This window comes from Marmota monax, unplaced genomic scaffold (genome assembly GCF_021218885.2).
Source record: "Marmota monax isolate L192 unplaced genomic scaffold, Marmota_monax_Labrador192_F-V1.1 WCK01_AAM20220418_F8-fsc00024, whole genome shotgun sequence".
NCBI classification, from domain to species: Eukaryota; Metazoa; Chordata; class Mammalia; order Rodentia; family Sciuridae; genus Marmota; species Marmota monax.
Window position 1 is genome coordinate 24584817 of NW_026695224.1, and position 12244 is coordinate 24597060.

Here is a 12244-nt window from a genome sequence, read left to right on the forward strand (position 1 = left end):
AAGTAGATCAAAGACTTAGGCACTAGAACAGAGAATCTGCACCTTATAGAAAAAGTAGACCTGAATCTTCACCATATCAGCTCAGGATCTGATTTCCTTAACAAAACTCCTAAAACACAAGAAATAAAATCAAGAATCAATAAATAGTATGGATTCAAACTAAAAAGCTTCTTCTCAGCAAAGGAAACAATCAATAATGTGAAGAAAGAGCCTGCAGAATGGAAGAAATCTTTACCACATGCATCTCAGATATATAAAGAACTCAAAAAAATTAACACCAAAAAAAAAAAAACCCAATCAATAAATGGGCAAAGAAACCGAACACACTTCACAGAAGAAGAAATACAATTATTGATCAACAAATATATGAAAAAAAATATTCTACATCTCTAATAATTAGAAAAATGTGAATGAAAACTACTCACTTCATCTCACTCCAATCAGAATGGCAATTATCAAAAATACAAACAATAAATGTTGGTGAGGACGTGGGGGGAAAAGGTACACACATACATTGCTGGTGGGACTGAAAATTGTTGAAAAGCAGTATGGAGATTCCTCAGTAAACTTGGAATGGAACCACCACTTGACCCAGTTATCATCCCACTACTCAGTTTATACCCAAAGGAGTTAAAATCAGAATACTATAGTGACACAATCACATCAGTGTTTATAACAGCTCAATTAACAATAGCTAAACTATGGAACCAACCTAGGTGACCTTCCACAGATGAATGGATACAGAAAATGTGGTATACATACACAATAGGATATTACTCAGCCTTAAAGAAGAATGAAATTATGGCATTTACCAGTAAATGGATGGAGCTGGAGAATACCATGTTAAGGGAAGTAAGCCAATCCCCAGAATGCAAAGGTCAAATGTTTTCTCTGATATGCAGATGCCAACTTACAAAAGGGAATAGGGCTATAGATTAATAAAGGTACTTTGGATTAGGCAGTGGAGAGTGAAGGGAAGGGAGGAGGGAAAGAGTAGGAAGGACAGTAAAATGAATTTGACATTATTTCCCTATGTGCATATGACTACATGACCAGTGTGAATCTATATCATGTACAACCAGAAAAAGAAGTTATACTCCATTTATGTTTGATGTGTCAAAATGCATTCTTTTTTAATATTTATTTTTTAGGTATAGATGGACACAACACAATGCCTTTATTTTTATGTGGTGCTGAGGATGGAACCCCGTCCAGTCCAGGCTAGGCGAGGCTCCACCGCTGAGTCACAATCCCAGCCCCAAAATGCATTCTATTATCATGTAAAACTAATGAGAACAAATTTTTAAAAAGTGTAACAACAGCAACAAAACCAGGATGGGGGCTGTGAGATCTGATTTCCAGAGTAGCTACATTATTTTAAATGTCCAATTTCCAACAAAGAATATGAGACACACACCAAAAAAAGGAAAGCATTATTTAGATCTGGGGGGAAAACCAATTAACAGAAACTTTTCCCAAGATGTTGAACTTGGAGATAAATTCCTGAAATCAGCTGCTCTGGGTAGAACATATGCTTAGCATGCATGAGGCCCTGGATTTCAATCCCCAGCATAAAAAATCAATAAAATATGTCCAAAAGAAAGCCAGGCACAATGGCGCACACCTCTAATCCCAGTAGCTGCTGGGTGGGGGCGGGGCTGAGGCTGAAGGATTGAGAGTTCAAAGCCAGCCTCAGCAAAAGCGAGGCACTAAGCCATTCCATGAGACCCTGTCTTTAAATAAAATACAAAATAGGGTTGGGGATGTGGCTCAGTGGTCAAGTGCCCCTGAGTTCAATCCCCAGTGCCACCCCCCTCAAAAAATTTTTCAAAGGACTAGAGGAAAATGTCTAAATAACTCAAATAGGAGAACAGTGTCTCACCAAATAGAGAATTTCAATAAAGGAATAAAAATTATAAGAATATAAATTCCAGAGTTGAGATGTATAGTTGCTAAAATCAAAAATTTACAAGAGGGGCTCAACAGATTTGTTGTGGCGAAAGAATCAGCAAACTTGAAGATAGAGCAATTGAGATTACCCAGTATGAAGAATAGAAAGAAAAAAGTGGAGAAAAATGAATGGAACCTCAGAAATCAATGGGATACCATCAAGTGTTCCAATGGGAGTCCCCCTGTCCCCACTCCACCAATCCCTCTTCAATCCATTTACAGTTTACTTTTTTTCTTAAATTTGCATCATGCAGACACACCCAATGCTGGGACCCACTGTGCCTCATCCACGCCAAACAAAAGTTTGGTCAGACTCATTCCACGGTTTGTCCCCTTTCCCAATCCTTTCTTCCTCCTCCTCAGTCCCCTTTATCTTCTCTACAGATCTTTCTTCTATTTTGATGAAATTCTCTCTCCCCTTTTTTCTCTCTCTCTCTCTCTTTTATTATTCTCTTTCCCATCCCCTTATTTTCAATTAGTTTCTGCATATCAGAGAAAGTATTTAACCTTTGTGGTGTTGGGGATTAAATCTAAGGCCTTGTGCATGCAAGGCAAGCACTCTACCAATTGAGCTATATCCCCAACCCTAACCTTTGACTTTTTGAGACTGACATTTCACTTAGCATGATAGTCTCCAGTTCCATCCATTTACTGACAAATGCCATCATGTCATTCTTTATGGCTGAGTAATACTTCATTGCGCGCGTGTGTGTGTGTGTGTGTGTGTATACATACATATATATACACACACACACACACACACATATATATATATATATATATATATATATATATATATATACCACATTTTCTTTATCCATCTGTCGAAATGCATCTAGGTTGGCTCCATAGTTTGACTATTGTGAATTGTGTTGCTATAAACATTGATGTGGGTGCATCATTGTAATATGCTGATTTTAAATCTTTTGGTTATATACTAAGGAGTGGAATATCTGGGTCATACAGTAGTGAAAAGCACAAGGGTTTTTGAGGACAATCATCCAAGCCATGGAATTCAAAGTGGAGCCTCTGGCCACTAGGTGCTCAGCTGTTCTCCTGGCCTGGAACCCAGTGGTAGAGCTACAGACATCATCCATGAGAAATGCCAGGCTGTGGTTCAGAACACTTCTGAGAAGTGTCTTTTCCAGAACTTTCATTTCTTACAGCAAAAAGAAAGCTCATGTATCATAAGATCTTCCTACCCTAATTAATAGAAAAGTTGATAATCTAAGGTAATAAGTCTAAGCACTTGTCAGAGAATCAACCACAAAGTATTGACATTCAAAATCTTGAATAAAAAAATGTTTTTAAATTGATAAAGTTGCTTATGCAAACTTATACCAAGGAGTGTTGACTTACTCTATGATGTTTAGAATGTTTCTTCTAGTATTTATTTTAGTAATATATATTCTAATGATATACAGAATGAATAGTGGATATTTCATTTTAAATCAATTATCAATTTATGAAATTTTGTACTATAGAGTTTGTGAAGAACAAACTAAGTTCATGTACCAAGGAGTCACATATTACCTTATGGTTGCGTTCTCAAGGACTTGGACATGTTGGCCTTTGACCTCATTCTTGTCATCTCCTTGTCACCAATGACCTTTCTACCTAAGACCTGTGTCTGCATTCCAGAGGGGAAGAGTGTGAAGACCAAGAACATTCCCAAGCAAGACTCTGCCTCTGGTCAAGATGGGAGACCCTCCTGTCCTCTTTTGTTCACATCCCCATGATGAGCGGCACAAGAGAATGGGAAATCAATTATCCATCTACCCACATTTGCAGCCAGTCAGTCCCACTAGAAAAGAAGCCATGGGGAGAGTGGCAGCCACCATGCTGGGTGGTGACCAGCAGTGTCTGCCACACCCCTCCACCTTCAAGCTGAATCGTTGCTGTGGGAGCAAAGCAAGAGTCAGCGTAGCGTCTGGTTACAGTGGAGCTTTTGTAAATACAACTCTAACTTACTGAGTCAGAATCTCTGCAGTTGGAGCCCTGAGAATATTGCTTCAAAACACCAACTACTTTCCTCCTTACCTTGAGGATATAAGTACCCTCTCTTCCTGTTTCTCCTAACCATGGTCCCCCTCTCATTCCCTCTCCACAGATCATCCATGGCCCGACATTTATATGTAGCATCTCAGGCTGTGCTGTGAGTCCAGCCATCCATTTCTCCTTTACCAGCTACAACTTTGGGACTTGCTTCATCTACCAAGCTGGGATGCCCCTATACAAACAAATCCTGGTTGTCACCAACAGGGAAGAAACATCCATGAGGTAAGTAAGGCTTCTCAGAGCATCCAAATGGTTCCTAAGCTCCTTTTGGGTCCTACAGACTCCATATAGATCTAGTCCTGCCAAGACCAAAAAGGAAGCATTATGGGAAAAGTCAAACCCTTTCAGGTAGACGTGAATCCTGGGCCCCTATCCCCACCACTAGTGGGGATCCCTGGGTAGCTGTGAGCCACTCTGCTTAAAACCCTCTTCCTGTGCAGAGGTCAATGCCAAAGACCCAATGGGAAGTTGGTGACATCTGTTTATTTTCTTCATGTAATAGATGTGGAATAAAGTTTAGAGAGTTAAATGGTGAATTTATCTGCAGAAAAGAGCAGATATGTACTCAGCCTAAGTCTTTCTGATTCAAATTTAGCCTCTGCACCATCCCAGTGGAACATTCTGGTGAAGATTTCTAGGCCCCATTTCAGACCTAAACAGAATCTCATCATGCCCAGAGACCTGTGTTCACTCAGAGCCCTCTATATCAGTACTGTAGAGAACTTTACACAACGAAGAAGATACTGCTTATCTGCACCATCCAGTGTGACCTAGAGCTAGATGTGGCTCTAAAGCACTTTAAATGTGGCTAGTGTAACATTTATAAATTAAATAAAACTGAATGTTATTTAATTGAATTTTAATGAATTTTAATTTCAGTAGTCATATGTGTCTAGAGGCTACCAAATTGAATAGCACAGATATAAGTTCAAGTTTCAGCTCTTCCTTAGCTGTGTGACTTTGACCACATTTTTTTTTCTTTTTATGGTTCTGGAATTGATCCCAGGACCTTGCACATGCTCAGCAAGTACTTTATCACTGAGCTATACCACCATCCCAAGGCCAAATTTTTTTTAACTCTTTGTGTCTCTGTCTTCTTGCCTGAAATGGGGTAATCAGTACTGACCATATAAGAGTACTAGGAAGACTAAATTAATCCTTCTTGAGACAGTACTTAGAACAGTGCCCAAAATATAGAAAGTATTCAATTATTATTAGTTGCTGCTGCCATAGCTGTTGCTGCTGCTGCTATTATTTTAATACCCAAAATATTAAATTATAGAAATTTCCATTAGGGTTAAATTTAAATTTAATAGGGTTTACTTAAATATCAATTTTTAAACTTACTACTTATATGCTTCTAAAATGATTTCATGTAATCTCACTCTTCCTTTGTTTAAAGCATCAAGCTCTATACATTGGCCTCACCAGACCCTTCTCTAAATGCCAGTCAGGAAGATGAAGGGTGCTACAATGGAGAGGTCTAAGTGCCTTCGTACCCACAGGTGAAATGGCAGATATGATCTCTCAGGATCCCTTCAAGTTGAGCAATGAGCCATAATAATAATATCTCATCTTTATGGCATATATTAGTAGACTGCTTTAGCCACATCATCTCATTTAATCCTCATGACAGTCCTATGAAATAGCTATCACCTCTCCCATTGTACAGATAAGGAAACAGAAATCCAAGTAACTTAGATCCTAGAAATCTAAGTACCTTTTCCTAGGTCACGTGGCTAGCTAGAGCCAGATCCAAACTCCTATCTGACTCTAGAACTGTATATTCCTGTCCAGTCTTGAGATGCATCATCACCAAGCAGGGGCTCAGTAGAGTTAAAGAGCGCTGGGAAAGGGGTTGTGAGCCTCTGAGTTAGAGGCCTGGTTCTGCTAGTATCACAGAATGCCACATCCAGAGTGTGGGCTGGTCACTGGTGTGGTCACTTCCAGTTCTTTAATGACTTCTCTGACTCTAGGACAGCAGGGCAGAAAACCTATCAGCATCTAACCCAGAGAGTCAGAAACATGCCAATCCCTCTAGGTCAGCATTCTCAGAGTTTGCACTCCTTCCTCTTGGTTTCCCCCAGCATAGACTGTTTGTACACCAACACCCCACACCTGGAGGTGAACTTCCGTGTGGATGTGGTGAAGCCAGGAAATTCTCTGGAGATTCCAATTATCTTTTATCCTCAAGAAACTATCAGCTATCAAGAACTCATCCCCTTCGAGATCAATGGGCTTTCCCAGCAAATTGTGGAAATCAAAGGGAAAGGCACTGAAATGAAGGTGAGAGATGTTGAGGGAGGTCCTTGGGCTCAACCCCTCCTTCCCACCCCCCACAGCCTCCTTTGCCCACCGGAGCCCACACAGCTCTCCTTCCCTTCCACATCTTGCCCCCCCCACCGGGTTGCTCTTTCAGAGGTCCGCCTCTCCCACTGAAACAATGTCTCTAATCACACAAAGAGGGAAATCGTCAAATCAGACTCAAGAGAATGGTAGCTCCTACTCAATTCCAAACTTCACTGTGCAAAGGATTCTGGTAATCACAGGCACTAGAGAAACTTTCTTTGTTTTCTTAGAGATTATCAGATGCACCTTCCCAAGCATATCTTTCTCCCGCCTTGGGGTGTGTTTTCTTTTAGGCTTAATAGACAACATTTTTAGGTGACATATGCAGACATAGATTTCAGCTATGAAACATCTTTCTTTAACACCCCCATTGATTAAAATTCTCCAGCCAACCATGGGTCCCAGGATTACATTTGGTCAAGGATTTCTTCTACCCAGGCACCCCAGATAGAAAGGAAATGATCTGTCCTGCTGCCCATTCATTTCTCCTCAGTGTCTTGGTAAAGTTTAAGGTGCTTGTCTGATGGGATGTTTGTATGTCACAGAAGGTCTGGGAAGATTGAAACCTTCCAAGAGTCTTAAGAATGCATGATATATATCATCAACCAAAAATAATTGGGAGGGGATATGTTCCAGGTAGCCTTGCCCTAAAGCCATAGGAGAAGCAGCACATGGTCATCTGGTGTGTCTAGACCCAGGACAGAGACAGGGCCTGTCCCCATGGCCAGGCTCCTTCATTCACTTGTTCTTCCATTGGCTCATCCTGCACCCATGGGATGCTGGTGACTTAAACATGTTCTCAGGCCTCCAGGTTCTCACTGGCCAGTCAGGGGGGTCCTTTTCAGGCGCAATGGAAACATGTGGACTGAAAGATACAGATAGTTGGAGGGAGGAGTACAGTTTAGTAACTGATCAAAGGAGAGTGGTCAGTGGTTGCTACTTATTTTGGTTCAAGTCCTCCTGGAGGGCAAGGCTCGGCCTGATCCAGATCAACATTTTGATCAATGCCTTGTGTCGGCTTTTCTCCAACTCTAGCCAAACCGCCATCCCCTCTCCTCCTTGGGCTTTCTCTCTTCCCTTCTTAGTCCATTCTCCCCCGAGGAGCAAGCCAGAGCACTCTCACAAACACACTGGGTCGGGTCACCACATGCTTCTCTGTCTTCCCATTTCTCCCAGCATAGAGACCACCCTCCCTCTCACCACCTACAATAGCCTACAAGACCTTGCAAGACCTGACCGCTTCTCCAGCCTGCTCTAGTCTGCTAGCTCCACAGGCCTCGGTAGGCCACCTTCTCAGGCCCAGGGCCATGCACAGCCCATCTCCTCCCGCTGCATGCTCCCCAGCCCATGCCATGCCTATTAGGCCCTGCCCTGCTTTAGCACCCAGTGCCCACTGCAGGAAGGCCTCCCTCAGCCCCAGTCTAGTGTCAGCTCCCTGCATTGTGCTTTTTCCTTCATCTCTCTGAACCCAGTTTACATTATGTAATTTTGTGAAGAGTTGAGTGGGCATTTTATGCTCATCAGTGTTGAGGAAGTGAATGAATGCCTCACCCATATGAAGAAGTTAGAGCGCTAAAAGAGAGAGAGCCACCCTTGGCCTCGCCAGGATAGGTGTATCATAATACATATTTTTCCCATTAACTAATGAGCCCTTATTCCTATCCTCTTGCTCATTTCTTCTACAGATTTCAGTCCTAGATCCAGCCAACAGGATTGTGAAGTTAGGAGCTGTCTCACCAGGAAACGTTGTGACGAAAATGGTTTCCATCAAGAACAACAGCCTTGCCCAGCTCACATTTAACCAGTCAGTCCTGTTCTCTGTTCCAGAACTCCAGGAACCCAAGGTAGGTGCTCAGGGGACTTCCAGGGACCTCTCCATGCTTCCTGATGATCAGAACGACCTATAGCACCAACAGCTCACATTTCTTGTGCACCTAGAATGTGCCAGACCATTCAAAGAGTTTTCCACGTGCTATCTCTGATCATGTCCCCAAAACAGTGTGGGGTTAGCACCCTAATATTATTACTCTCATTTTACATTTTCATATCATTTTCCATGTCATTCAGTGTCATTTGTTCATTTGTGCCTCTACCAGGTAGATGAACCAATTCTCTCTTTCTGTTCATTAGAGGTGTTTCAGCTTTTTTATATTATAAACATTGAAATACCTACGTACCTAGGACTTTGCGTGCAGTCGTGATTTTCTGCTTACAACAAGTTCCTAGAAATGGGCTTGTTGGGCGAAAAGGAAAAGTGTGTTTGAATAAGCATTGCCGATCTGCTCCCTGAAAGGCTGTCCAGCTCTCCTCAGTGGTGGGAGAAGGGCATGCTTGTAATTAAATCCATGCCCACAAGGTCCCTGGATAGAGGAGCTTCCAGTCCAGGATGCCTGCTACCCAGGTTACCATCACCAGTATTTGGATGGCCCTTCAAAAAGAGGCCACATGTTTTTCATTCTAAGGATGGACTACATTCATTCCTTCATTCAATTCATTCTTCCATTTGCTCAGTGAATACATGCTAGGTGTGGGGAACATAAAGGTGACTATGAAAGACCTCGGTCTGGTGAAATTCACAGTCTTCGGGGGTCACAGACACATAGACAATACCAGGACATCATGGAAACTGCAGAAGCAAAGTGGGAGTTGGGAACAGGGCTACTCAGAGAAGGGTTCAGGGGACTAGGAAGGCCTCAGAGTTCAGGAGTCTGAAGTTATTTTTATAGGATGAACAGGTGTCTCCCAGACAGACGGATTGAGGAGGGGTGGCCATAGGAGGGCTAAGGTATATATGCTCCAAAGGGGCCTTCCTTCACAATAAAACAGATGTGAATCAGTGTAGAACAAGTGCCACAGACTACCCAGGGATTTCAGGACACAGAAAAATGAGCTGTGAGAGGCCAGTCAGAGGAAGAGACGCAGCGGGCTGATCCCCTTTGCCCACTACTACACTACTCCAAATTAAAGTCCCAATGGGTTGGGGCCCCTAACAGTTTGGCCATCCCAATTCTGCCTCATAGGTGGTCAGACCAAAGCTGTCAGATGACCTGTGCTGGCTCCATCACCCTGAGCCTAGCTCCCAACACCATTTTTTTTTTTTTTTGAGAAATCTCTAGGATTACTTTCTGGTTGTAGCTTCTCCATCTTTCACCTCACTCCCTGTGGCCACAGTCCCTTTGTGGGTGAGTGCCCAATACCCTGTACCAAAGAGAGCTTAAGTATCCAAAGGGAATTGACTTCCTTAAGGCTGGTTTGGATTTGCTTTTTACTAGGACTGAAGGGAAAGTCATCCAAACTTGTGCAGTGGCTCTTGAACTTTAGAATACAGGAGGTACCCAGAGGGCACTTTTGGAAATGCAGGTTTCAAGCCCTCCCAGGGATACTGATTTTGTTGACCTGGGCAGAATGTGCGTCTTAATAATCCCAGAGAGTACAAGGCATAGTGGTACATGCCTATAATTCCAGCATCTTGGGAGACTGAGACAGAAAGATCACAAGTTCAAGTCCAGCTGGAGCAACTTAGCAAGACCTTGGCTAAAAAAAAAAAAAAAAAAAAAAAAAATTAAAAGGACTAAGGATGTAGCTCAGTGGTAAAGCACCCCTGGGTTCAATCCCCAGTACCAATAATAATAATAATAATCCCAGGGAACATCAGGAAACATCAGAGTACTATTTCCTCTTTCCCAGTACTATTTGTTCTTTTCCTCCTCCCCATGGAGAAGAAAGAATGAAGTGCCCAAGATAAGTTGGAAAGGGAACTGGCGTTCATTGGATGCCTATTATGTACCACACATTTTATATACATGATCTTAACCTTCACCAGAGCACATGTCACAGAAGGTTTAAGTCATTTACCGGATTACACTGCTGGTAAGAGCAGATGTGACATTTGACGCCTGGGCTGGGACCTCAGGAAATGGAGGCCTCAGGAGCTTCCCTGACACCTTCAGCTACTGAGTCCAAGTGTCGCTTTGTCCAGGTCATCACCTTGAAGCCCTTCCAGAACATCACTCTGAAGCCCAAAGAAGTCTGTAAAGTGGAAGTCACCTTTGCCCCAAAGAAGCGTGTCCCTGCCTTCTCCGAAGAAGTGTTCATGGAATGCATGGGACTCCTGCGCCCCCTCTTCCTCATCAACGGGTGCTGCCAGGCCCTGGAGATCTCCCTGGACCAGGAACATGTTGCCTTTGGACCAGTTGTGTATCAGACTCAAGCCACCCGCCGCATCCTCATGTTGAACTCGGGTGATGTGGGTGCAAGGTAGGGAACAGCGCCCCCCACCCGGGGCTGCAGCAGACAGCTCTTGCCTGGATTGCCATTGTCTTGCAAGGACAGCGACTTCTCATTTCTGTCCTCTCCCTTCTGTACATATACTCTCACCTCAGGATGTGACAGCAGTGGCCTCACCAGAGTGGCTGCTACCGCCATGAATACTGAAATCGATGTGATAGAGAACATCTGCTCTGTCTTGTTAAATGCCCTTTTACCTGGCTCATCTCATTTAATCCCAACAAGCCTAGGAGACCAATCCCACAACTAATCTGTTTCACAGATGAGGAAACTGAGGGACAAAGAAATCAAGTAAAATAACGCATGTAGCAAAAATTTATCAAGTCCAGGTGCAAGGCTGAATGCTGAGCATTCTTGCATATAATCTCCCGTTTAATTATCCCAGGATCCTCAAAGATAGGTTACTACAGTGTCTCCATTTCACAGATGAAGTGAAGCCTAAAATGGTTAGTGACTTGCCCTCGATCACACAGCCAGGAGGGGAATCCAAGTGTATCTCTGACAGCTTTTCTTTCCACGCTGTTTCCTCTTGTCTCTTGCCATTCTGATGTAGCAGTACAAGCTTCATGCCACACTTCCCGCCACACTTCCCACCACACTTCCTGCCACACTTCATGCCACACACCACATGGGCACTCATCACAGAAAGACTCAGTCCTGGCACTGGAGGCACTAATCTGCACCATCCGTCCTGGCTCCTGCCTGGACCAAGCACCCGACCACACAGGGCCATCAGAACCCCAGTGCCACCAAGAACAGGCCTGACTCTCATATGAAGAGATGGTCACCCCCTGATGGCTCTAAACTGAGAGGCAGTGCAGGGAATGGCAAAGACTGTAGCCTTGGGAGGGCTTCAGTCCTCACCTAGCCACTTGCCAGCTCTGTGACCTTGGAAACGCCTGTGTACACACAATCATGCATTTGACTCCTGATGTGTCACGCGTGGGTACTAGGATTAGATGTGGCCACTTTCCACCCTGGCTCAGCTCAGAAGGAGCCCATCACCTTACCCAGGGCATGACCTTGTCCTGTGTCCCACAACTGCCTCTGCTCTGTCTAGCAGATCTTTCGCCTCCTAGGTCCCAAGGAACAGACAAGAGAAGGAAACCCAGCCACCAAAAGCCCAGGAAAAGTCCATAGTCTCAGGGGCACTGAGAATACCCTTGGAGTACTAGCAAACTGTCTTCCTTGTCTTCTTTTGCTTCAAAGGTTTAAATGGGATACCAAAAAAACTGAGCCTCATTTCAACATCACCCCAGAAGAAGGCTATATCACCTCAGGCATGGAAGTCTCTTTCGAAGTGACCTACTGTCCCACAGAGGTGGGAAAGGAGAGTCTCTGTAAAAACGTGCCTTGCTTCATCCAGGGAGGTAATCCTCTATGCCTCACCCTGTCTGGAGTCTGCGTAGGACCACCTGCAGTAAAAGAGGTGAGTGGGGTAGAAGTGAGCCCCACGAGGGAACTCAGTCCTCAGCACCCATGTCAACCCTTCAGACCTGTTCCCTCACCACCAGAGGGACTTTGATCAAGCCATGCCCTCTACTAGGATATTCTTTTCTTCCCTTCCATCTAGTTAACTCCTGTTCACCCCTCAGCTCTA

General features: G+C 43.8%; 1 protein-coding gene across 5 annotated transcripts in view; it reads left to right on the forward strand.

Annotated features, from left to right (window-relative positions):
- The window catches only part of Hydin (HYDIN axonemal central pair apparatus protein), a 398809-nt gene that overhangs the window by 371006 nt on the left and 15559 nt on the right, over positions 1-12244 (forward strand). For all 5 annotated transcript variants that reach the window (XM_058575799.1, XM_046435142.2, XM_058575800.1 and 2 more), the window contains 5 exons: positions 4061-4230; positions 6096-6294; positions 8043-8201; positions 10337-10614; positions 11854-12073. In XM_058575799.1, the coding sequence (XP_058431782.1) occupies positions 4061-4230; positions 6096-6294; positions 8043-8201; positions 10337-10614; positions 11854-12073 (1026 nt within the window). The remainder of the gene's footprint in view (positions 1-4060; positions 4231-6095; positions 6295-8042; positions 8202-10336; positions 10615-11853; positions 12074-12244) is intronic.